This window comes from Acomys minous (genome assembly GCF_964271855.1).
Source record: "Acomys minous genome assembly, chromosome: 5".
NCBI classification, from domain to species: domain Eukaryota; kingdom Metazoa; phylum Chordata; class Mammalia; order Rodentia; family Muridae; genus Acomys; species Acomys minous.
Genome location: NC_140494.1, coordinates 25,862,263 through 25,889,756, shown reverse-complemented (window position 1 = coordinate 25,889,756; position 27,494 = coordinate 25,862,263). Strand labels below are relative to the sequence as shown.

The 27,494-nt window shown below is 43.2% G+C and overlaps 1 protein-coding gene and 1 long non-coding RNA gene across 5 annotated transcripts in view; one reads left to right on the top strand and one right to left on the bottom strand.

The window, feature by feature from the left end:
• Nucleotides 1–27,494, top strand: part of ZEB1 (zinc finger E-box binding homeobox 1) — a 173,220-nt gene that overhangs the window by 130,133 nt on the left and 15,593 nt on the right. For all 3 annotated transcript variants that reach the window (XM_084783675.1, XM_084783677.1, XM_084783676.1), the window contains exon 3: nucleotides 25,399–25,560. In XM_084783675.1, the coding sequence (XP_084639801.1) occupies nucleotides 25,399–25,560 (162 nt within the window). The remainder of the gene's footprint in view (nucleotides 1–25,398; nucleotides 25,561–27,494) is intronic.
• LOC311598542 overlaps nucleotides 21,790–27,494 on the bottom strand; it is a 34,571-nt gene continuing 28,866 nt past the window's right edge. The window contains exons 2-3 of one of the 2 annotated variants that reach the window (XR_014779561.1): nucleotides 24,038–24,445; nucleotides 21,790–22,266 (exon numbers count right to left, since the gene is read on the bottom strand). This is a non-coding gene — a long non-coding RNA (uncharacterized lncRNA). The remainder of the gene's footprint in view (nucleotides 22,267–24,037; nucleotides 24,446–27,494) is intronic. The other variant, XR_014779562.1, reaches the window with a different exon arrangement.

The window sequence follows — 27,494 nt, the reverse complement described above, 5'->3', positions numbered from 1 at the left end:
GGTGGCATCTTCTGTCCATGTCTCTCTCTCATACATGAGACTGTGTGCTGGACAAGCCTGCATCCCCTCAGCAGGTATGCACATGACACAATGGCTCAAGCTCTCTCCAGCCTAAATTCAGGAGAGCAACAGCCTTGTGAGTCAGCAATGTTTAGCTGGAGCCAAATGCCACAGAGAAAACTGTAGGTTCCTAAGTAAGAAACTCTGTCTTCCTTTCTCACTGAAGAGAGGCATCCCAACCTCCTCCCACAGTGGAGCAAGTGGGCAAGTGGCAAAAAGGTTTCCACCCTACCGCTGAGTAGGGCAGAGGAGTGGGGGGGGGGGAGTAGTCACTGAAACAAGTTCTCAGTAGACGTCTCCTTGCCCCAATGATGCAGGTGAGGCCTAGTGGGGAAGCCTGACTTCATGGCCACTTTGCAGGAAAGGTAGCCCTCTTCCCGTCAGGGACCAGACGCTGGGAGAGGGTCCTGGCACGCATTTCCCTCTGCCTCTCTGCTGGTTAGTTATGTAAGAGCTACTGTCCGTCTCCTCAAGTGATAACAAAAACCTGGATAGGTTTTCCTCAAAAATAATTTGTTACCATGAAGGAGGAAGGCAGTAGATGCCCAGAACTTAAGTGACACTGGCATTAGAATTTCTGACCAGGGATTTGAGCCAGCACAGTAAAAACAACAATTCTGAGCATGGCTTAAAACCAAAACCAAAAAGGCTCACCCAGTCAAAACAGGGAAAATAGAAAGAAGCACGAAATGAAGTGTCACAGCTGGAAAATACAGTAACTACAACAAAAGAGAACATGGTAAGAGTTGGCAGCATACGGGGAGAAAATGTAGGTAGGATGGACAATTTGGCTATCTGGACAGTGGGAGAAAGAGCAGAGCCTCTACGTGCTTTTGGATTTAATATTTATGGCATCAACTCTCCAGCAAAAGAGGAGAAAGAGGGTGGGGCTTGAAAAATGTTCAAAGAAATGGCTGAAATGTTCTAATATTTGGCAGGAGACATAGAACTGTACCCTGAATAGAATAAGCCTAGAGAAGCCCATGTGAGAAAACATCAAAGTCAAACAGGTGAGAACTGAAGATGGGGAAACAACAGAGACAAACGCATGAGGTGAGCGTGTGCTCGCAGGGAAGACCCAGTGCTCCTTAGAAACCACGCTGCAGGCCAGCAGGGTGGCGCTCACCTCTTCAGTGCTGAACATTGTCCACAGTGTAGGCCCTGGGTCCAGGAAAATAGCTCCAGAAGCAAGGGCGTTGCAGATAAAGGAGCCTCATCTGCGCAAAACACAGGAAGCTGTCAGGACAGAGGGGGATTGTGGCCGTTTATTTGTGGTGATCAACTTGACTACATCTGGAATTAACCAAAACCCAAGAGGCTGGGTGCTCCTGTGAGAGACTCTTTTTATCTTAATTAAATCATTTGATGTGGAAAGAATCATTTTAATCCAGAGGGGGGAAGATTCACCTTCAACCTAGGCCACACCTTCTGGTGGCCACCTAGATAAAGGACACGGAAGAAGGAAGCCTTTGCTCTCCCTCTCCACCCTTTACTGGCATTAGAACCTACCTCTTCAGGACTTCACCTTCAGTGAAGAGCAGCCGAGCACTAGCCTCGTGGATGGGCAACTGCTGGATTCTTGGACTTCTTGTTAGTAGACAGCCATGGCTGGACTAGCTGGGCCACAGGCAGCAAGCCCCTCGAGTAAATCCTCATATGAGAACTCTGACCAATACAGGGATGAGGAAGATGGTGACAGAAGGAGCCAGGAAAAAGGAGAGGCGTGGACAGGGATGCGCAGTTACATGTCCTCTTCCTGCAGTTTCTTCAGTTATATGTGAAGATTGAAGCAAACTTACTACAATACGGATACATGAACTTAGCAATGTCAGCCTAGAGATTATCAGTAATTTCCATTTATATTGTATATAAACTACCTAAAATATATTCAACATGATACTCAAGTTGCAGGCTGTATGGAGTTGTACATTTGTCCTGTATCACTATTTGAGCCAGTTTTAGCACACATCACATTATAGACAATATTCTCAAGCACTGAAAATTACTTACAACTTCTACAAACAAAATGATTCTCCAATTAGCACATAAAATTTTTATATATAAACTATATTTTTAACCTATGTAAAGAGAAAAGGTTAGGCTTTAGGCTCACTTAATTTAAAAATTAAAGATTTGCGTGTATTCTACCATCCTTAAGACAACCTTGCCCAACTGAAAGTCAAAAAAACACATTTAAAATACATTTATGAGTCCCTTTGATAGACACATGAAGTATCAAATGTCAGTGTCAGCCACTAAAAGCATAATCCAAGGCAGTGCCAACACCGTGCCTGTTACAAGAGATCCAGTATCAGTGGGCTGAAGGCGTGAGCGAGCACATGCGCACCACTCAGGGCAGCCAGCACTTCTTACCATGGCACTGATTCCCAATCCCTAGCAAACCTTCCTAATCAGTACACGTCTAGTCAGTCACATCTTGTGATTCGTTCAGTTGGCGATTACTAAATAAGGTTTAGGTAGTGAGGCTTCAGGTGCATAAGATGCCTGCCCTTGAATTGGTTTGGGGGCTCTACAAACCAATTCTGATGACCTGAAATGTGAAGTGTTAGTCTGTCAGTTTGGATGTGGCTGCCCAATCACCCTGGTCCTGAAGCAGCACCAGAATTTGAGTCACCACAAAAGAAGCTTGTGCTACAGAGCATTGTCCCCCCTGCTGGGCAGAGTTTACCAGCTGCATCCTGCGGGCAGGCTCGCTGCCGGGGTCAGAGCTGCCTGCTCTGCTGTCTGAGTGGTCCGTACTTACAGCAGGTCTCAGGTCACCCTAACATCACGAGGACACGGTGTGAACATTGTGCGGTGTTAAAGAGACAGGTGTGCTCTCCTGGAAGGTAAAGGAGATGGGGGATTTCCCACAGGAGCTGGAGAAACCAGCTACTCATGAGGTTTTCTGACTGCTTACTTGATTATGCCAAGTCCAGGCAAGGGAAGGCCCCTCAGGGCTGCTGGGCAGGGGGCCACGCTGCCTACACCACTGAGCTACTTGAGCCGAGCATGAGAGTGGTCAGTTGGAGTCGCCTGTGCTAGAGATTCGCACATGAGACTGACAGGAACAGAATCAAAGTCAGAGGTCCAGCATGCCTTGAAAATGGAATCTACCACTAAGATGCTAACTAGAGTGCCATTACAAGGCTTTCCTATCAGAACACAGTCTGTCACAGCAAGCTCTAAGACTTTCTACTAAAAACTATGGTGCACTCTTTATTAAAATAAACACAGTGTCAAGGCAGTGATGTGCTACTGTCTTTACATTTCTCTGTGGGAAAGGAACTGTGAGAAGGCAATGGCTCTGCGTGTGCAAACACAGTCATCTTGCAGTACCTTGTGGTTTGCCAAAGCCTGATGCTGTCAGTTGAGCCTCTTTGAACACACACCTGAACTTCAAGGCGCCTGTTGTGGAGACACCTTGTGCTTTAGTCTAAAACCTGCAAGGAAACAAACCTAACGATGTGAATACTGCTAACACCATAGCCAGTTCTTAGAATTTAAAATGTCTCCAGATAGTGCCTGCGAGAATTTTCTCATCTTCAAACATTTACTACAAGGTCAAAGCTACAAAAACTTACTTGTCATGGAAAACTTTAATGTCCTGTTTATAATAAGACTTTATGGACACAGTTGTGAAGCATTCTGTGTGTAACAACTATAGATGACACTGAGTGAGCTTGGAGCTGAATAGTTCTGATCTGTGAAGACTCTGCTTGCCGTCGCTGGCCATGTGTCTGACGGAGGAAGAGCTTAACGATGGCTTCCAGTCTTCAAATGATAAAATCTAAGAAACAATTACACCTGTCCCTAATGTGCTTTATTGTGATCCAACTTCTTAGTGAGAAGGGGAGAATGAGCCCGCTGGTGTTCAGTTAGAGACACAATTACCACCTGTAATCCCAGCCCTCAGGGAGGCAGCAGCAGGGCACGGTGGCGCACACCTGTGATCCCAGCCCTCAAGAGGCAGAGGCAGGATATCTCTGTGAGTTTGAGGCCAGTTGGACCACAAAGTGAGTCCAGGACAGCCAGGGCTACACAGAGAGACCCTGTCTCGTAAACCCCCACCCCAAGGGAAAGAAAAAAAAAGACTTGAAACAACTTGTCACAACCTAAAAAGGTAGAGTTACAGAATAAAGGGGGAGATTGTGAACATGATGTCATACTGCAACATAAGATACAAAAGTGGCTTCTGAACCAGAAAACCAAAGTTAATTGGAAAGCTGGTAAAAGTCAGAGAAGTAGAGTTATAAGACACAATGACTTATGTGCAGACTCTCTAGAGGTACTGCAGTCATGGCGATGTCACAGTTTCTGTGCTACTTGTACAGCACTCTCTGAGAAGGGGAAGCTGATTAAAGAGTAGATAAAACTGCTATATTGTAACTTCTCTACAAGTCTATAATGTTTATAACTAAAGGCCTTTAAACATATTGATCAAAATAAAGCATAAAACATTTTATTGGGTTATGTTTCTCCGAGAAAAGTTGAATTTTCAACTTTTTAAATAACCTGTCAGTAGGCTAGAAGGAGACTGTTGAAAGCTAGCAATTCTGCTTGTGTAACGTACGTCCGGTTGGAGAAGCAGTCTCGCTCAGACACGGGACCTTTGTCTCTCCAAGGCTGCCTTCACGTTCTGGAGGGTCTTAAAAGACTTGAAATTAGGGGTCACTATAAATCAAGCTGTATCAGGTCTGGTTGGATTTTAGAAACAGGCCATTTACCTACAGCACTGAAGGACTGGGAAGGCTGTGGTGCAGAAACCAGTCACCAGGCTGAGCGCGCTGAGCAGCGGTAGCATCAGTCATCTGCTGAGAACATTATTCTTTCTATTCTTGCTGCAGGTCTGCATGATAGCTATTACCATTAACTAAATGGAAGACAAGACTCAAGCAAGCCGCTGTGGTTCCAAAGCATTATATCTTCTTTTTCTACTAAATCCAACAGAAAACATATACACATTAAATATGCCTTTCATAAAGACGCTAGCAGTGGATCATGCTATCAGCACCCTTCCATAAAGAACCATCTTAAAAGCAGCTACCATGTCAAGTGCCACTTTGTACTCTCCATGGCCTCCACCACGGCTAAGAACCACTAATTACTGGTTTTCAAATTCAGTGTCTGATAAAAAAAAAAAAACTAAAACAGCAAAATGGAAACAAGCCCAAAGCTCCCCTGCAGCTCACGTGGCTGTGGTGATGGGCCTCTCCCTGTTCTAGCTTTAGCTAATCAGTTGTGTGTTTTCTATGCTGCCACAACACATTACCAGACATCTGATGGGTTAAGCTACACAAGTTAGCTGTCTTAGAGCCGTTACAATCTTACTAGAATACAACCTAGACATACTTCCTTCTGGAAGGATCTTCCTTTTTATTTTCTCTTTTCTGAGATGTTGGCAGAAGTGCTGTCGTTTGGTTGTGAAAGGATTTTGTTTCCTTGCTGGCTCAGGCCCACTTCTGGCCGCCAGAGGGTGCTTGCATTCTTTGGCTCATGACCCATATCATAGTTTCTTTTTCTGTTGCTGTGATAAAATACTCTTAACAAATGCAACTTAAGGGAGAAAGGCTTTGTTCTGGCTTACAGTTCAAAGTACACCCCATCAAGGCTGGAAAGTCGAGGTGATAGGAGCTTGAAGCAGCTGGCCGCATCACATCCCTGTCAGGAACAGGGAGGGATGACTATATGCTTCTGTAGAACTTACTTTCTCCATTTATACAGTCCAGGACCTCAGCCAGGGAATGGGACCACCCACAGTGGACAGCATTTTCCACTCCAACTAAAACAATCAAGAGAACCCCCCATGGGCATGCCCAGAGGCTTATCTCTAGGTAACTTGACAATTAACACTCAAAACCTTCTTCTCCACCTTTAGAACAAGTCAGGTATCTCTCACATCAGACTCTGCTACTACTCTCATTTCATCTTCCACTGCCAAGAGCTCTTAATGAGTAGCCAGCGTCCCACACAGTCCAGGGAAATCTCCCTATCTCAAGGTCTGTAACATTGATTGCATCTACATGTTTATTTTGCAACTTAAGATTCTTGGAGAATTGGAGAATTAGAATGTAGAGGTCTTTGGGAAGACACTGTTGTATAGATTACACACATAGATAAAACAATCACCACAATCCACGCATCACAGTATGATGTTAATCATCACAGTGCACTGTTACTGTACACTTTGTATGTGCTGTGTTCTGTGTGCCAGTGCTGTAAACTGTGTTGGACTCGCATTCACTGAAATGGGTAACATCCCTGCCTTGTAGATGAAGGGATAGATACAAAAGTGAGCCCTTTCCTGGAGCCACTACTGTGTGAGCAGGGACTTGAAGTCAGCTGCTTTGAGTTTAGAGGTTATGCCATTAACCTCTGCACTGCCATAGAGCACTCATGTGATTTGGGACTCTGGTATTTTATTTACCTAATCTATGGTTTTTAAAATGGTAAATTGCTTTTGTATAGGCAGGTTATTTATCACAAGTCTGTTAGCACGCGCACACGCACACACACACACACACACACACACACACACACATCTGTAAGGACTGTAAGTTAGCTGATTTTACTCACCATCATTGTTAATATTAGATGCCACTGATTGTTAAGTCAGTCCCTTTGGAACAACTTAAATGGCAATTTTTAAAAAGTAATTAAGTTACTGCCATGCAATGCAATGGCATCGTGTTGCAGCACCCGTAATAATAACTATCTGTCCCTTCCATTTAACAACACTCTGTCCCATAAGTCATTCTTTGAGGTTAATGATAAAGTCTTTACAATCTCATGTTCTAGCACCTAGCAAAGTTTCTGGTTCATTGTAAGTTCTCAAATGAGCAGGTAAATGGATGAGTTAGTTAATTAAGTCTTCCCTGTAACTGTCAGGCTACTTGACCCTGCTCTGAATAGAATGAATTAATTCAAGGTCAGAGTGCTTGAGACTGTGATCTCCAAATTCTACATGGAGTGAGGGTAATGCTCTTCAAACAATTACTGTCTCACTAAAATGCATTACAAAAGCCATAACTTACTGCGAACCTGCTGTATGTTAGGCGTTGGGCTGAACACCTCATACGCGTTCTCATTTCATCTTTAGACTATCCTGATAAGTGGTGCCTAGTATTATAGCAGTTCAAACTAAAGAGCTCATACATCTCTCCTAAAGTGACTCATGGACCCAGTGGAGCCAGGATGTTCACTAGGGTTAACTGATCTACCCAGCTGATTTGAGACTCTCGACGTTTTCCTTAACTTGAGGTAAAAAGTGATAACCTGAAAGTGTAGTGAGGGAATGTATTACTAGTCTTTTAGGGGTGGGGTACTTCTTCCTTACTGACCTCTGCTCTTACCTCTGGCCTTCTTTTTTCTTGTCCTAAAAGTATGCCCAAGATTTCTGGGCTCAGTGTCATTTACCATTTATTTACTTGTTGGTTGGTTTAATTTTGTTTCATTTTTTGAACAGAGTCTCACTGTGCAACCCACATTCTTCCTGAACCAGCTGTATAGCCCTGGCTGGTCTCATACTTGGCAGCAGCCTCCTACATCAGTCTCCCAGGGTGTGGAAATCACACATGTGAACACATCACCAAATTTTATTTCTCTTTAGTTTATTAATTAAAATCTATTGCTGAATATAGCTATCAATTGGTGTCAAAAACTAACATAGCAGAGTATTTTTTTATTAGACACACTGTAATTCTACATTTCCATTTATAGACATGGAGCCTATAACTATTGAGTTTTTCTTGTTTTTGTAAACCCAAGAATTATTTTTTAAATTAATCTAATTTTTTATTGTTGATGTACACCCCTATGTACTTTAACACACACAGAGTCAGAACAAAGAAAGTTTCATTAGTAAAACTCAAAAACTCAAAAGTACGACTTGTTCCTAGTTACGTCTTCCTCCCAATCACATGCTAGCTGTCATGGTTGAGACTCTTGTTAATATACTTTCTCTCCTTGTGGGGATGCCATAAAAATAGAACCATCTAATGGGAAACCATTTGTATCAGACATTCACTAAGCATCGAAATGTGACCCCTTCTGTTGAATAATATTACAGGGTATGATGTGCCAGATGTGTCCTGTTGACGCTAAGGGCATATGAACTAGGCATACTTTGTAGAAGTGTGTAAAGTCTCTGAACACTAACATGCAGGGCTCAGAAGGCTGTGAATACACGTGTGGTTCTGTAGGACAACTCCCTGTCCACAGGTAGGATTGCCATGAGCATATTAAATATATTTACTATTGTAGGAAAGTGCCAGATTATTCCCCAGAGTGGCTGTGCCATCCCACAGGTGGAGGTCCAACAACACTTCCCTGTTTTGTTGTGTTGTCCATGATGCTGCAGTTTTCTAGTGCTGAGGATAGAACCCAGGGTCTTGCACATGTGTAGCCATGTTCTACCACCGATTGACACCTCTAGACTTGCAATAGTTTTTACTTTATCTGTCCTTACATATGTGTCATCACGATGAGTGTGGTTTGATTTGCATTTCCTTAATAGCTAACGAAGCTGAACATGCTTGCATATTTCCTTACATTTGTCTGTCCTCAGTGAAACTTCTGTTGTTCTTTGTGTATATTGAGTTGTTCTGTTATAGACTAGAGAGTTCTTTATAGTTGTAAAGACGTGCCTTTCTGGTGCTGGCGATTGACCAGAGTCCCCACACATGCTAGACCAGCACCCCTAGCCCTTAGTAAAGGTCTTCCAGTCCTCGTCTTTTTCTTCTATTAGCATAGTCTTTCCCAGGACAAATGTTAATGGCTAAGTGTGGATTACTAAGTTTTTCCTCTCATAGACCATACCTTTGGTGTCGAAGCTAAGGGCTCATTGAGTTAAGTTTTTGAGACATGAAATCATGGGTCATTTCTGTTGTTGTTGTTGTTGTTGTTGTTGTTGTTTGATGTGGGTGTCTAGTTGTTTCAGCCCTCTCTTATAGGAAAGACTAAGTTCTGCATTGAACTGGCTTGTCCTGTCTGTAACCTGTCTCGGCACTCAGCTGTTTGTGGATCACTGCATCCTTGGCCAGCACTACATACACCTGTAGTGTAAAGGATGCTCATACACTGAGAACTAGAGTCCTGTCCTTTCCTTCCAAAGTTGTCTTCATTGACAAAATTACTACTTTGCTGAGAATTTACACCATAAGTGGTGAATGGTTTTCCATTGGCTTTTTCATGTTAGTTGAAAGTATGAGATTTTGTGTCCTTAGCCCATTGATATGGTGGATGCAAGTTCAAATATTGAGCCAACATTTATTCCCTGGAAACCCAATTTGGTCTTTTTGTCTATTATTGAATTGACTGGCAATATTTTATGGAATTTTTGTGTCTGTGTTTTTAGGAAAAATAATGGTCTATAGTTTTATTTTGACATTACATGGTTTTTGTTTCAGAACGACAGTGGGGTCCTAGAATGAATTAGAACGTCTGCAGATGGTGGTTAGGGCAGAAGGATTATGTGCAGGAAAGGCAAATCCATAGCCAGAATAAGCATCTACTCCAGTAAGGACAAAGCGTTGTCCTTTCCATGGAAGATAGGCTCCAAAGTAGTCAACCTGCCGCCAGGTAGCTGGCTGGTCACCCTGGGGAATGGTGCCATGCCTAGGACAGAGTGTTGGTCTCCTGTGTTGGCAGATTTGGTACTCAGCAGTAGCTGTAACCAGGTCAGCCCTGGTGAGTGGAAGCTCATGTTCTTGAGCTCATACATAACCTCCACCTCTGCCATGATGGCCACTTTGTTTGCGTGCCCATTGGGCAATGACAGGGGTGGCTGGGAAAGAGGCTGACTGTCCACAGTATGAGTCATCCTATCCGCTTGATTATCAAACCCTTCCTCTGCTGAAGTCATCTTTTGATGAGCATTTACCTGGGACACAAGTATCTTCACATCCTTTGTCCTTTGGAGAGATCTGTCTACATTCTTCTTCCCTGATGTCTTTCTCACCAGTTTTCCAATCGTGTTCTTTCCAAGTGTCCGACCATCCAGCCAGTCCATTTGGCTGCATCCCATGAATCAGTGAACAAGCACACATCTGGCCATTTCTCCTTCCAAACAAAATGTCTGACCTGGAAGTTCTACCCACTGTGAATATTTTTTTCCTTCATCCATGTCTCAGGGTTGTCCCCAAAAGGGGTTGAAATGCTGCAGCTGTTCACTTCTAGGTGGTGCTTGCATAACCACCCCATGAAGCTGTAGGTACATGCTTGGCAGCAGACAGCATTGTAATGGGAGTAGAAACCATATGCATTTGGGCAACTTCTTTATGTAACTTGCTTGTGCCTTCAGGACCTGCTTGGACCTGATCACGTGTGTGTGTGTGTGTGTGTGTGTGTGTGTGTGTGTGTGTGTGTGTGTGTGTGTGTATACACACACATATACACACCACTTCCTTTTGCTGTTGGACTGTTGCTGTGCATGTCCTGCCTGATGAGTTGGTGGGTCAGATAACACCCAGGACATGGTGTGCAGGATGGTAACTTGGCCCATTGTCAAATGTCCAGTTTGCAGTGAGGCCAATAGCAGGCCAAGAGCTGTCTCACAAAGGGAGAGTAGTTGTCCTTGCTCCAAAATTCCAAAGTTCGCTTCTGTGATTCACCTATAGGGGCCTGCCAAAGACTCAAAACAGCATCCCTGTCTGCCACTGACCCAATGTGGAGTGGACACTACATTTGTTGGGGATCTAGAATCCAAAGTTTATAGGGCTGGTGCAGTTGGTGAAGTGCTTGCCTAGGATGCAGTGGAGCCCTGAGTTCAATCCCTAGCACTGCATTATGGTGCTCACTCAGGATGTAGAGGCAGGAGAATCAGAAATTCAAAGTTCTCCTCAGTGAGATTCAAGGTCAGTGTGGGCTCCATGCAACCTATCTTTTAAAAAGGCCTAGAAAACATCTAAAACATCTACTGGCTTAGAGCTTTATGTGTGAGTTATGGAAACTCAACTGTAGGACTTAGAAGATGGCTCAGCTGGTAGAACGCCTGCAAGGAAACCAGGAGGACACGAGTTCAGTCCCTGGCAACTACATAAACGCTGGTGTGTAATCCTAGTGCTGGGTTTGAGAAAGAGGATGAAAAGGAACATAGAAGTAAGTGCCTAGAGCTCAGTGGCCATCCAGTCTAGCCAGTGGGTTCAATCTAGGTTTGGTGAGGGCCTGTTGTAAAAATTAAAGAGGCTAGTAATTGGGAAAGAAACCCAACAATAACCTCTGGTCTCTACACACACCACAGCACCAGCACCAAGTGCTATCAGGTCTCCTGGATCATATGGTCCAAGTGGTAGCAGCCTGCACAGCAGCCTGGACCTGGTAAAGAGCCTTTTCTTGCTCCGTGCTAGCAGCTTTTTGAGTCACATGGTGTATTGGCTAGAGTATCACACCCAAGTGAGGAATGTGCTGTCTCCAGGATCCAAAGAGGCCACTAAACACTGTGCTTCCTTTTTATTAGTGGGAGGGGCCAGGTAAAATAACTTCACCTTAGAAGGAATCTCTCCGCATAGACCACACCACTGGACTCCTAAGAATTTCACTAGGATAGAAGGCTCTTGAATATCCTGTGGTGTGCATGTGTGTTATCAAGTGAGTTCAAAGTGGTAGCTACTCCTGCTTACTTGGGGGTGCACAAGCACAATGGCATCACAATAGTGTACCAGTGTGAAACTTTTTAGAAGAGACAGATGCTCTAGATCCCTTCCAAGTTATGACACAAAGCTGGAGAGTTAATGTATCCTAAAGGTAAAACTCTCTAAAGGTATACTGCTGGCCTTGCCAACTGAAAGCAAATGGCTTCTGGCAGTCCTTATGGATGGGTAACAAGAAAAAGGCATTTGCTAGATCGTAGGTACATACCATGTACCAGGAGATGTGTTAATTTGCTCAAGTAAGAACACCACATCTGGTACAGCATCTGCAATCAGTCACTACCTGACTGAGTTTTTCAATAGTCAACTGTAACTCCCCATAATCCATCTGCTGCACAGGCCAGCTAGGAAAGTGAAAGGGAGATGTGGCGGGAGCCACCAGCCCTGCATCTTTCAAGTCCTCGATGGTAGCACAGATTTCTGCAGTAACTCTAGGGATGCGATAATGGTTTTGAGTCACTGTTTTCTTCAGCAGAGGCAACTCTAAAGGCTCCCACTGGCCTTTCCACCCAGAGCTCTTAGTTCAGATCTTGTCCACTGGACTTTGTCTCTGTCCATCTCGGTTGCCCTTACATCTTAAAGCACCATCACACTCCGTGTCTTGGAACATTTAGTGGGTAATCCTAGTCTCTGTCCTTGGTGTTGCGTCTTTGTTATTTTTTCTCTTGAAGGTTGAACTCTTGCCAGATAATTCTGGATGGAATCCTGAGCTTTTGAGTAGTATCAGATTCTTGGTCTTTTTCTTTATAATTTTAGTCTTGGGGTTCAGCAGGTTAGGGTTAGGGTTAGGGTTAGGGTTAGGGTATAGGCACTATACCCAGTTGTATGCAGGCTCTAAGTAGTGAACTGTTTTCTGTGGGCTCAGCTTTCCTAATCAAATGCAGTACTGTGTGCATCTGTCCTGTGCACACTACCCAGTGCTCAGTCTGCAGTGCAGGTAGTTCATAGCCTGTGCTTGTGTGTCAAGTCTGTGCTCAGATTCATACATGAACAGTTGGGTGTAAATCCAGGAGTTGGCTAACAATCTGATGAGGTCACTTTCCTGAGCATCTCCATTGTCGTGAACTCCCCAGAAATCATGGTTCTCTGGAAATTCCCCTTGTCGGCCATCAAGCCAGAGGTCTGGGACTTCACTTAACTAACTCTCCTTGGCTGCATTCCTGCAGCTGCACTCAGGGAGAGGAGAAGGACTTGGGCTGCTCAGTCGGGCAGTAGTGTCTCCTTACGCACAGTTTCAGGCACCTTCGTCACCTTCCTCTTCAGAAGCAAAAGAACGTAGAAAAGAAATGGTTATTTTCCTCTTCTTTGAGCCCCTTTCTGGTCCCTAAAGTTAGACTGGAGTGTCCCAGCCAGGCCAGAGGACATCACAGTTGCTGGGGGAGCACAAGAGTAGAATCGCCATTGTTGTGCTTTGGTTCTTCTCCAGGGTGACTTGCCCAGGCAGCCGCAGGTGCCTGCTGTCGCTCACCCAGCTTTCACCGGCCACAGTTGATAGGAAACATGGAGGATTTTGTGCAGTCTTTCATCTCAGTGGAACCTTGCTTCATGTTTCACCTTTGTCCCGGTTACCTAGTCTTCATGGGCATCGTGAACTAGTTGCTGAGGCTTTTCCAGTGGCTTACACAGAATGAATATTCCACATCTGAAGTGTTTCATATCTGTCATTTCTTCAGATCTCGAGATACTTGCATAAAAGGAAGCAGCTGAGCATACCTAATCCAAACTGTAAAGTCCACAATGTCCTAAGATCCAAAACTTAAATTGCCTTCTCCAAGTGGGCATGTTCAAGCTGTGCTGTGGAGAGTGGCGGCATACAGTTAGAAGCTGGAAGTTAGAGAGTGCAAAAGGAAGAAGTAGCCTGGAAAAGTACAGAGAAAATAGCTAATGCTCAATTAAAGTTTCCACACTTCTTTTTTTTTAAGTTTGAATTCAGGAATTTGCTGGCATTTGCTTTCTCCATAGGTTTTCCTCTGCACGTCAGCATTGTTGTAACCAGGTATGGAAACGCTGATGCAGGCCCTGCACTGCCCCATAGAGATGGCTGTAAAAGGTCCCATGAACAATCTGAGGTGGTTACAGACAGATGAGGATGAATTTCAGGGCGCAAGTTTTAGAGCACATGCGACTTTGTGCTAAACATTGTACTGATTGTGACTTAGCCTAGCTCTGCCCTCCAGTCACAAGCAAACCGTCTAGAACCATCTTTGTTTTTCTTACCAGGAAGTATGTTATGGCTAAAATAACAAGTAGTCCCTCATTGGCTCTAAATTCCCAATACCTTTTTTGACTATTTTATTTGAACTTTGATTTTGATGTAATTACATATTTGTAGAAATTTCACAAAGTTACAGATTCATAAAATTTAGAGACCTGTGTGCCCTTTACATGATTTTCCCCAGTCCTACAACATTGTAATGAAAATACGGACACTTACGTTCATAGTCAGGACCTACAACTCTAAACTCGACCACTGCAAGTCTCCTTTTTGTTTGGTTGGTTTTGTTTTTGGGTTTTTCAAGACAGGGTTTCTCTGTGTAGCCTCCCTCGCTCCTTCATACTGTCACTCGTCCTGGGCAGTCACTAACTGGTTCATTTTAGGAATTAAATATAAATAAACTCATGCAATGTAAACTTTTGTTTTGTTCTTGTTTGTTTTGTTTTATTTTTCAAGACAGGGTTTCTCTGTGTAATCTTGGCTGTCCTGGAATTCTCTTTGTAGACCAGGCTGGCCTCGAACTTACAAAGATCCACCTGCCAAGTACTGGCATTAAAGGTGTGTGCCACCACCACCCAGCGCAATATAAACTTTTGGATTGGCTTTTTTCACTTTCCATAATTTTTTAGTGAGTCATCTGCTCACTGTATGTATTATAGGTTGTCCTTTTAATTGGTAAGAAGTAATATTTAACTTATCAGATTATATTTTGCCACTCCTTGAAAAGAAAAGTCTCTGTAAGTTTCTGTTGTTTATATATTTACTTTGGACAAAAAGCCCCAGGAGCACTCTCTTTGTTCCCCAGGAGCACTCTCTTTGTTCCCCCTTTTCTTCCTTCCCCCCTTATGTTAGTCAGGCAAGTGTTCTTTCTGCCTTTGAGCCAAACCTCCAGCCCAACCTGTTACTTGACAAACATTTAGGTTAACCAGTCCTAACATATAGACATTGCTGTCTTCTACAAAAAAAAATTCTATAAGCAAATAGACTTTATTGTTTTATTCTTCTGTATTCACAGACTATAAGTAAGACCCAGAGGGAGAATTCTCCTGTGTATTTCCCAGGAAGGAGACTGGGGCACACACTTGCCATAGTTGTCTCTGTGAGTCTGCCCTGTGCTCACCTGCAGAACACAGGAAGAGAATAGTGCTGGGGTCTGCAGTGAACACACGGTGCTTGCCCGGGAAGCCAGCCGTGCAGTTTTCTGTGTTCATTAAATAAGCTGTTTTCAGCTCTTCAACCAAACTTTCAACGACAAAATGAGGAAGAGTAGAAACTTCTAAATTTTAAGGCAAAGGAAAACTGTCAGCAGAATAGACAGGATAAAAAAATCTTTTCAACTATAATTTTGAGAAGGGATAAATATCAAGAATATATAAAGAACTACTAAATTAAACACATTCACAGAATAAATGTGCTAATGAGTTGAACAGTTCTCAGAAGAAGAAAGTAAACAAATGGTCCATACACAAGTGTAAAGGTGTTAGCCATCTTTAGCCGTCAGGAAAATGCAAATTCAGAGGATTCTGGGATTCCAAGTCATGCAGTCAGAACCATCATAAATGCCAGGAATAACAAATGCTGACAAGGACATGGGTAAAGAGGAGCCCACACGCTGTTGATGGGAGTGAAAGTTGATTCCGCTACTGTGGAAACCACTGTGGGGGCTTTTTGGAGACCAAAGACAGAACTACCGTGTGACCTAGCTCTATTACTCCAGGACACATGACCAAAGGACTCTGTTGTATCGAACTACAGCACAGATACCTGCACATCCATGTTCATCGCTTCTCTAGTCACAACAAGCAAAGCCATGGACTCAAACTACATGTCCATTAGCAGATTACATGGAAAATGGAAACATGTCATGTGCACACATTCATCCATAAAGAAAACTGAGTTTGCAGGAAATGGGTAGAAAACACTGTATTAAGATAGGTAAGCCCTAATTCAGAAAAACGGATCCCACATGTTTTCTCTTACATGCAGACCCTAGTTCCAATTTGTGTTTATTTCTGTGGGGGTGAGTAGAAGTAAAGGAACTGGGAAGGTCTATGAAGGGAGGCTGGGGGGGGGGGGAACGCTTTAGAGTCGGGACACGGGGGGGGGGGGACGCTTTAGAGTCGGGACACGGGGGGAACAGCAGGTGTGAGATGAGGAAATGGAAAGAGAAATGCGTGGGCTGGGAAGGGGACCTGGAGAAAGGAGCAGACGGGGAGACAAAGAAGGTTCTGAGGGAAACACCCACGTAAACATGTGTGAAATGCTGAAGGACCTGTTACTGGGCGGGAAGCATGGCGTAGTCAAGTGCCCAACCATAGGCCTAAGGTCCTGAGTTCAGATGCCTCGAACCCATGTTCAAAAACAATGACAAACAAGCCAGGTGTGGCAGTGCACCTGTAATCCCACCGCAGGAAGGCAGAGAGAGATCGTCCCTGGGGCTCACCCTGGGGCGTCGCTAAATGAGGAGCTCAGGTTCCATGAAAGGCCCTGTCTCAAAAAAGTATGGTTTTGTCAAAAAAAAGAAAGAAAGAAAGAAAGAAAGAAACGAAACAAGAAAGGGGATTGAAGACGACACCCAGCGTCAACCTCTGGCCTCCACCCACACATGTACACGTGTGCATTCATACCCAGACTCAAGTATTCTGTTACTTTGTCTATTAAAAATAAAACTTTACAAATGAAGTGCCAAGAATAAAATCATGAGTAATACATAACTGCAATAAATCCTGAATTGTTTTAAATGATCATCAAAGGAGCCCAGATTCTTACACCAAGGAGTGGTGAAAGAGAATAAATGAAGAAAATTTACTTAATTGAATCGCAAATAGACTTTTAAATTAGATATAACTATAAATAGAGAAATCAGAAATATTCAAAAACTAATTTTGCCATTAATATCAGTGTTCATGTTAGCAAGTAGTAACTGCTTTGTTTTTCGGTTTAAGAAAAACAGAAGACATATGCACAGTGAGTAACTACAACCATCTTTGTTTATAGACTTGACATAGTATCATGACGTGTTAAGTCGATGCTTTAAAAAGAAGGAATAAAATAGAGACAAGCAAAAGAAGAACGAAGGAAGGAAGGAAGGCTACTTAGCAGTTTACAGGCGCATAGCAGACATGGCACCTGCCCATAGTGATGGATGGAAAGCCTGCTTGTCATCTAGCCAACAGGAAGTACGAATGAACAGTTCTTTCTCACAGCTCTCTACTTTAGACAGCAGCTCTATACATATTTGAAAAGTGTGTATACTTTAACTGCTTTTCATATTATGAATATCCTTAAGTATTAATGTAAAGGTTAATAAAGAAAGAACACCTGCTGGCCATGCATGGTGGGCATACCTGCAGTGTAATCCCAACACTCACAAGGCTGAAACAGGAGGCTTGCTGTGGCTCAAGGCCAGCCAAGGCTACAGTGTGAGACCTTTTCCTCAAAAAAAAAAAAAAAATGTGAAAAGGAGAGGACAGACTCTGAGAAGGAGCTCACTGCTGGATCCAGGCCTGGTGCATAAGGCTCAGAGAGCGCTTGCTCTATCAGGTGCTCAGGTGTGTGAGCAGTGCTCTTTTTCTTAACAGTGAAACTTAAGACAAATCAAAATCTGGATTTTTGACTGACATCTTCAGTGGGATTTGATTTGGGGTATAAATGACTGTGCCGTTTAATATAATTTTGTGAATATTCTGATAATAATTAGGACGTGTACTCTGTTCCAATTAAAAAGCAGTTCACCTTAACTCTGTCTTTTGTGAATGCACATTCCTAAGCTATGATGATCAAAATGTACCTGACTACAGACAGCAGAATTTCTTCTTGCCCCAGTGTAGACATGTGTTTATAATATCTTTATTTTTAATCTATCCCATATCAAATATTGTAATTAACTGACTCTGATACAGAGGTGGCATGTGAAAAAAACAAACTTCTATTTCTATTTTTTTTTTGTAACTTGTCTGCTGATATGATAATGAGCAGAGTTGAGGGAAAAACTGGAGAGAGAGAGAGAGGAGTGTGTGTGTGTGTGTGTGTGTGTGTATGTGTCCGTCCAGGTCCAGTTATGTAGTACTCCTGCTTGCTGTTGCCTCTGTCTTTGAAGGTCAGGCTGTGAAAGTCAGGCCAGTCTGCATTCAGCCTCTTGGACAAAGTAGCTGTGTGTCTGGCAGGTCATCAGTTTCACCAGGGCCATTTTTGTTTTGCTTTTTAACTTACAAGATGGGGTTCTGTGAGGGTTAATAGGTTTGTGAAGCATCTGGTGCAGGGTCTGCAGGAACGTGTAGTTTGGAGGAGAAATGGGGAGGGGGTCTCCACTACTCACAAGCGCTGCCCACCACCCCCCGTAAGGAAAGCTAGTCTCCTAAGACCCCCAGCATCCAACTGTGCATTCCTTATATAAGAAATCTAAATTCTAAACATACTGTATGATAACAGTTACCACTGACAAAAATAGCACACGCAGCATCCCAACTGACCTCTAAGAATAAAGTATCTTAGGGCTGTGTTGTAAGGTGCATATGAAACAAACATTTCATATTTAGAGTTGGGTCTGTCCCAAAGTGATGTCATTCATTTATGTTAGTATTGAAAAATCTGAAATTTCTATTACTTCTGATCAGAACCAAAGCAGTACAGATAAGGTTTATTTGCCCTATAATTCTAAAACAAGTATGTTTCCAAAATTAGATCCAAAAGTGGTCTGATTTTTGTTTCTTTGAGATATCATTATGACAGCAAATCTGCCTGGTTATTTTATAAAGAAGCACACCTGCCATTTTTAAAATGAAAAAAGATAAAATACAATCTGAACTCAGATTCCTTTTTGCATTTCATCAGTTAAATTATTTGTGAGTGTGGATCTGTCTTAATGCCCTGTTCTTTACTTTGGTCAGGAAAGGAAAGGCCAGCAGCTCAGGGAGGTGGTGCGGGGAGGTGGTGCAAGATGCCCAGGGAGGCTTGCTGCTCGCCTTTGATAGAGGTCTTTTGTGACATTGGCTTTTTGCGCTTGTAAATCCTGCATTTCATCGGTTTTCTCACCTTTTATCTTGCCCTCCTTAACTGGTTTAGAATTTTAGCATACAAGGCACTACAAGGAAACCTGTATGTTAATGTTATTTAAATATAGTATATGGTTATCGGTTTATATAATACCGATTTTTATTCCATACAGTAAATATAACCTACAGATAATTTTAAAATAGTGTTCAAATGATACTTAGAACGTATATGATGTTCTTATCAACGTTGGAGAAGTGCAAACTCGTGACTACCGTGAACAGAGTCATGAGTTGTTGATTTTCTTTGAGCTATCCACAGGAAGAAGACAAAAAGCAAGCAGTATCAAGTTCTCTATAAGAGGTCACAACCATGAAGATCACAGAAAACAGGAATCAGCTTGTTTTCTTGTGACTTCTGATTGCAGTGACCAAAATAAAATTCAATTATAGTAAACAAGGAAATTTGCTCCTAGGTGACTGAAAGTACATATTCCTGAGAGTTCAGGTTAGCCCATTGTAATGGACTCAGACCAAAGCTAAGAAGCAAGACAGTTAAGTGGGAACCTTCAACCATCTCTTATGTGTGTTGGCATCAACATTCTTCCATGGCCTGTAAGCTTGGCAGGGCCAGTAGGATGTAAAGCAAACCAAGGAACTCCAAACATTAAGATGTGCTCTCCACAAAATGATGTACACATATAAATATATGAAATATAAACTCAGCCTTGGATTAGATATTCCTAATGTTATTTCAGTTGTTTTGTTTTTCTCTTTTTCTTTTCTTTTTTTCTTTTTCTTTTTTTTTTTTTTTTTTATAGCTTAGAATGTGTTAAGTAAGGTTTGTTGAGTTGGAAATGCATCTTTAGTTCATCTATGGCTTCTTATAACTGATCAGTGGCCTGGAAGTAACCAGAACAGGAACCCGTCCATAAGCATTATCACTACATAGCTGCCATTTCCCTCAAAGTCAGTCTTTGCATTCCAAATAATTAATTAATAATGAAATATATGAGTTATGCCAACTGCCTAACTTTTTTTGTCCTTTACCTTGGCCATGTGTAACTTGCATGAATAATATATTCAGGTATGCTTGTTATCAAATATTTGTCATCTATCTTAAAGCTTATATAGGTTAATTAAACTTGATAGTTAGTGTTAGTAAAATAATAATTCCATATGAAATATTTAGTCTTTGTTTTGAGTAAAACAGTAATGCTAACAAAAGAAATCTGTTTGTTGCCTTCAATGGTAACTTTGGTGATTGATAAATATTGTACCACCAGAGTTGGTGGTGGAGGGGGCCATTCCCTCTTCCAGACAAAATCTACCAAACAGCACATCCATAGCTCTAGGCTCGTGATGTTTTATTTGTTTGTTCTTCACTATAAAAATACATTTTTTTCAGTTTGAAGTACTAACACATAGATTTCTTCCCCTCAAAAAAAAATGTGAGAAAGCAGAGTATTAGCCAGAGTGGCTGCCAACATGCCAGGCCCTTCCCTCTGACAGCAGCAGTCAGCCCTCCTAATGCTGCCACCCTTCTCGTTGCTTTTTCAAAACTGATAATTTGCTGCCATTATGATTTGTAATGTAAATATCTGCTTTCTGGTGGTCTCAGGCAACTCCTGTGAAAGGGCCATTCTCTCCCAAAGGAGTTGCAATCCATGAGTTAAAAACTGCTGCCATAGAGGCTTCTAAGTGAGCTTTGCTGTTGCTCCATCTAGTCTACAGGCTCTCCTGGGAGCATGAGGTGGAGTGTGGGGCAAGGCAGTGTTTAATCAGTCCCAATGAGTGTGGCTCTAAGGGGAAGGATGGCATGGTACTTTGGAAATGGCTCCAGGCGAAAAGGCATAGCCTGATGCCAGGCACAGTGCGGTGCTCCATTAATCCCAGCACCAGATCTCCACAGACAACCCAAAGCCAGCCAGGGCTACAGAGTGAACAGAAAGACACTAGCAGTTTGCCTCCACTTTTGTCATCCTTGCCGGGAGCGGGTACCATAGAAGCACTGTGCAGAGTCCTCGGTAATCTATTCAGAATGCTGCCAGGTCTCTTCCGCAGTGACCTCCTTTAGCTGCTCATGCACTAAGAGAGCGACTAGCCAGGCCCAGCCTTCAGCCACTCACCCCAAACACCCGCTCTTCCCATTGGTGTTTATATAGGTAATAGTTCATAAAGCTTCAAAACCAGAAGGTAAAGGTTTCTGCATAGGGAAAAGCTTTATACTGAGCACTGAAGTTTTTAGGTTTGTGTCATATATCTCCTGTCTTTAATTTGTGCGGGTAGTCCTGTAGTGCTGCACCCTGACAACCAGTGTTGAATTTTGTCCCACCCAAGGAAACACTGAGCTATCACTGGCTGCTGAGGAGTTTGCCCGTCACTCTGATACCGCTCTGACATTAAATACATAGTTAGAGGAAACTGGCTTCATAATTGATCTTTTCATCATGTGCACTTCCAAACACTTAAAATGGATGGATGAAACCTGAATCATTCACGCCAGCCTCAAATCAAACATGGTAAATTCATATACACAGTGCAATTTAGTGCAGGCAGCCTAATGTCAAGTCAGCCGTGCTAGCAGTGATAGCTCCCAGGGGACCTTGGGAAATCTGTCTTCTTCTGAAGCTTAATGGTTGGTTGGTTGGTTGGTTTTGAGAAGAACGTTAACTGTAGAATTAGGATGCTCATCTTGTGAGTGCTGCTTTAGCAAACATAGCTCATGGTAAGAGCACTTCCTACATGTCAGGACAGTGCTCATCGGCACAGGACAACAGCGGTCAGTCCTCAAAGCTATCCCAGGTTAGATACATCTGGGCTTTATAGCATTCAGATTTATTAATGAGTGTTTCAGATTTTGTATTTCATATTAAAAGTAGATAGTTTCTAGCATACTTGATTTCTGTATACTGAATAGAGTTTTGTGCTAACATAGTATGTGTCTTCTACCTGAAAGCATCTTTGATCAACTACCATATTTCTCTATAAGAAAGTATGCATTGCTTGTTCAGTGACAATGGTCAGCCCTGAAAACATACACACAAGTAACGTCACATAGACTCAACAGGTTCTGTTGGTGGGATATATGCAAATACATATGTGCATAAAGTTGATATTTCTCTTTAATTTCAGCAGCAAGCAGAGTATTAAAGCTAAAAGTGAGTTTATCATTTAATCATCACTAGTTCAGGGTTGACCGAAAGACAGATATATTAGACATGCTTCTAAGTAAATTCTCAAGACTTCATACAGAGGGCTAGATAAACCTTTGGTTTTGTGTTAATATCTGCTTTCCTTAACCTGTGCTGGCAATCCTGGGCTCCGCACCTGACAGGCAGTTTGGTCTCGCCTAAGGAAAAAGTAAAGAAAAATGTTACTGTAGATGAGAAGTAAAGAACTGAAACATTTTTAGTTACTTTATATAATAGTCTAATGTTACCTTTTGGTGCCTTGATACATAGCACTGGCTAGGATAGGCTCAGGGTCCCTCTGACAGCCCTGCTGAGCCGGATGACCACGCCCTCTTGGCGGAAGGATTCCTTGCCTTCCTCCCCCTGCCTTCCTCCGCCTTCCTTCTCCCCCTTTGCCTCTCTTCCTCTCTCCTACTCTCCACACCTTTCCTTCTTATTTTCTGTTTTTGGGGTTTTTTGGAACAGGGTCTCACTTGGATGCCTAAGCTGGCCTAGAACTCATGATGATCCTCCTGCCTCAGCGTCCTGCAGGCTGGAATTACAACCATGCACCAGCACACCTGGTGATATTAACTGTGTTTCTGATTCCATTCAGCACTAGATAACCTTATTCTCAAATAAGATGAAATAATTGGGGGGGGGGGTTGTGTGTTTGTTTTATCTGTGTTAATTCTCTATACAACTCCAGGGGGGTACACCATCATCAGATACACTTATTTGCCAACAAATTGCTTTAACACGTTATCACATACTTAGAACAAAGTTTCCACCCTACCTTAGCATCAGGCACTCATTTTCACTAGTACCAGGGAAGCGAACAGAGCTCACTCTGAGCCTCCATTTTTCCTCTATTGGCTTAGAGATACCTTTTTGGTTGGTGAAATTGAAATATGATTAATTTCAGAATTTTGCCTGTACATTTTAATAATCCTTTTGTCTTTCTTCATGTACTATACTTTGACCAATCCTTTATCTCACCCAATGTCCAGGAAATTTCTACCTAGAAGCCTAACTTAGCAACACCTGTCATTAATATCACATCAGTCTACAGAGGCAGTCTTCCTGTAAGGAGAGTCGAAAATGCCTTCAGTGTCTCAGCTCAGAGAGTTGTGTCTATACACATATTAAGGGATTTTATTTTTAAAAATTCTTCAGTAGGAAATATATGAAAAGTAAATTATAAGTTAAAGATGTATAATAAATACATTTTGTATAGACTAACAGACCATGAAGTCAAGATTAAGATCATGTAAATGATTGACCTGCCCTTTGAAAGCTATGTATGCTATGCAGTCCTCTGTCTCCAGGCGAGTGAGTGTAGACACACAGTGCACTGTAGGCTCATACAGCACCTCCTGAAGCATAACGTGTGGGCTGTATGATTCTGAAAAGTCAGCACTATCTAAAAACTGGGTATTCCAGAAGCTGTGTGTGTGTGTGTGTGTGTGTGTGTGTGTGTGTGTGTGTACTATATATGTAGTTTTTTACTGTGATATAGAAAGTATTACCATGTTATAAAATAAAAAAATTTATAACTTGAAATCTTTCACACCTATTTGAGAAAAATAGGTGTGAGCATCTTGGCAAATCTAACTCTATAACCTATAAGATAACAACATCTACACACACTTCATGAGTGAATCTAGAATGAGCTGAAACCGCACAGGGTTCGGTGCCACTGCCATGAAGTTCCTTAGCTATTCAGAAATCCCAGTTAACGACGGATGCCCTAAGAGTGAGGTTTCAGAATGCTTTGTCCCCTCTAGCAGCCCCTGCAGTTAGGGGTGCCATTCATGAGGACATCTCAAGACGATGTGGCCCACTTCCTCCGTCTGTATCATTATATAGCTGCTGCAGCTTCCTGATTAGACCCCACACACTTCCAGTCACACCTTCACGCCTCACAGAAATCCATGTAAACAAGGAAACCTGGGAGACCGGCTTTGTTTTACATCACTTTGGTCAGCATTGTAGTTTCTCCTTCGGCGCCTTAAGGTCATGGACGGAGAAGGAATGCGCCATTTTCTCCCTTTCAGTATGTGAAAGTGAGACCAAAGAATCCCATGAGAATCAAAGCTCTAGAACTGTCGGATGCTGAGAAAGCACACGGCGATGGCGATGAGGAACGAGAACCAGAAGTGCCAGGCTCACCTTTGCCAACTAGACACTGACTCCATGATGGTGACCGACAGGACTGAGGAAGATGGCTCCCAGTGCAGGAGTGGCCAATTGCCGTGGAGCTGGCTGCCATGGGTTAAACGATACCATTCCCAGGGTACAAGCGAAGCTCGATGGTTGCTTATCAGCTGTGTGAAAAGGCCAGACGGTTGGTGACAGCTGTCACCGCACCATTAGTTCTCAAGTCTCAGATGGAGATCCACCCTAAAGAGTCTGTCAGTTCTACTACGCACAAGATTTAGCAAGACCACTTTAACATCCTTCAGATGAGAGTTAGCAGGGTCCGGGCTCCGTGTCCTAGGAAAGGGCTCTTTACAGAGTCGGCCTGGGTCCAGGACAGCTAGGGCTCCACAGAGAACCTCTGTCTAGACCCTTGTGGACTCATTAGTCACAGCATGGAGTAGATTATGTCCTGGGGCCAGTGCAGGGAACAGGGACCATGGAGCAGCAATGCTGCCCACAGATCCCAGGGTATTCTGGGTCACCATGCCAAAGGGAAGCACATTCTGAGTCTCTTAAACCTTTGAACTCAGGAAAAAATGTCCCTGCCAATACGCCATGTTAAAGTAAACGCTTATTGAGGCATACGCCAAGAAGGAATAGCTTGTTCTGAGAAGCATTTGGGCCAATTTGATACCTTTTGACTCAGATGTCTAACTACAGATGATTACTAAGTCTAAGTTCTAGGAAATCACACACTAAACTGAGAGAACAGTGTATGTGAGAGTGACCCAGGCTCACAGTATGACTTTAGATGTCACAACCATAACTGCAAGCTCACCACAGACAGTGAAGGGACCATTCCCGTGACTCATCACTAAGTGAGAAGGCTTTCTCCAGTCTCACTTTCCCTGAGTTGTGCTTAGTGAGGAGAGACACAGTGTGGCTCTAGAGCTAACAGAGACCTGAGAATTCCAGACAGTCACAGCACTTGAATCTAAGGCAAATACTTCATAGACTGCAAAATAAGTAGGATACATTTTTAGCATTCAGGTGGGTGCCCTACACTTTCAAGAAGGATCATATGTCCTATCAAGGTAAATTCTTACTTAGAAAAACTTTAAAACAAGTTGGTGCCAAATAGCTTTTGATGGAGAATGTGTTTCTTTTAGTAAAAGATGACGAGTGCGACTCAGATGCAGAAAATGAGCAAAACCATGATCCTAACGTGGAAGAGTTCCTGCAACAACAAGACACCGCCGTCATTTATCCTGAGGCGCCCGAGGAGGACCAGCGGCAGGGCACGCCAGAAGCCAGTGGCCATGATGAAAATGGTGAGCACAGCTTAGCACTTGGCTCTCTTTCTCAAGTTAAGGAAGTGCAATTTGTCTTAGTTAGGGTTTCTGTTGCTGCAATGGAACACTGTGACTAAAAAGCAAGTTTGGGAGGAAAGGGTTTATTCAGTTTACACACCCATGTTGCTGTTCATTACTGAAGGAAGGCAGGACAGGAACTCAAGCAGGGCAGGACCTGGAGGCAGGAGCTGATGCAGAGGTAATGGAGGGCTGCCGCTCACTGGCTTGCTCCCCTTGGCATGCTCAGCCTGCTTTCTTATAGACCCCAGGACCATCAGCTAGGGGTGGCACCACCCACCATTGGCTGGGCCCTCTCCCATCAATCACTAAGTGAAAAACATGCTTAGAGCTGGGTGTCATGGAGACACTTCCTCAACTGAGGCTGCTTCCTCTCTGACGACTCTAGCTTGTGTCAGGTTGACACAGAAAACCAGCCAGTACTCTTTTTCTATTACTCTATTGTGGGGTCATATGTCTACGGAAGGAAACACAAGAAGCACATACTCCTGTCAGGTACTCATGAAAAGAGTCAGCGCAGCTCACAGATCCTACAGTGCCCGGGTCACTTGCCATTGAGATGGCGGCTGCTGGCAGAAGTGAGGAGGAGTTTGGTTATTTTTGTTGGTTGGTTGTTACTCTTTCAGCAAGTAAAAGACAGTGGCCTGGTTGAGAGCATACACACTTGGGCCCGGTAGCTTTTCAAGATCTGCTTTAGTCCAGTGTGAACCCCAGTGAGTAAAGAAGGGTGACAATGAGCTGGCGTGGTGACACACACCTTAGTCCCAGCCTTGGGGGAGGGGACGGTGCAGAGGCAGGTGGATCTCTGTGACTTTGAGGCCAGCCTGGTCTACAGAGCGAGTTCCAGGACAGCCAGGGCTACACAGAGAAACCCTGTCTCAAAAAAAAAAAAAGAAAAAAAAAGAAAAAGAAAGAAAGAAAGAAAAGAAAAGAAAGAAGTCCATACTTCATGTTTAAGAGAATCCAATCTACCTATATGGAAATAACTTCCTATTCAGCTGTCGTGCACAACCTACCATTTCCCAGCTCATGAACAGTTCACTTGCTGATTACAAGAACTAACATGAAGACAGTCCGTGGCAATGATGGCGCGCATGCTCTCTGGCACGGGGAGGAGCCATTGTGCCCCACAGCAACAGACCCTGCCTCTTGGCGTTACAGCTACCTAAACTCTGTAAGGTGCAATGGCCATTCTGGCAGAGGACAGACCCAAAATACTAGTTTCCCATCATCGTGTGCAAACTATAACATGGTTTTCTCCTAAAGAGGAGAGCCCATGTTAGGATGATCCCTAAGCAAACTCTCTGTACCACAGTGGCCTTGCTGGCTCCTAGCTAAAGAGGCCAGAATGAGCTTGGAGCTCTGGCTAGCTGGCTTTTTCACATGCTTGTAGAGGTTTCAGGACCCTTGACTAGGCACCTAGATTCAGGTCGGTCTCTCATCTGCAGGCTGCTCTTCGTGAGGCATCAGCTCTGTGTGCACTTGTACTCCAGGAGAGCAGCATGTGCTTATGAGGAGTCGCCTGCAGAGTCCTGTCAACCACCTTAGGTTGCCTGCTTTCTTTTTTTTTTAATAATTTACTTATTTTATTTTGTTATTCTATGTGCATTGGTGTTTTGCCTGTATGGATGTCTTTGGGAAGGTGTTGAGTCCCCTGGAACTGGAGTTACAGAGAGTTGTGAGCTGCCATGTGGGTGCTGGGAATTGAACCCGGGGACCCTTGGAAGAGCATGGTAGTGCTAAGCCATCTCTCCAGCCCCAGGTTGCCTATTTTCTAAAAAGAATTTAAAATTAAATAAAGTAGAGGGTATATTTATAGTAAAATATCACTCATGAACTAATCTGAAAAACAAAATGGGAGAAACTGCTAAAAATGGTAATAATTGGCAAAGTAC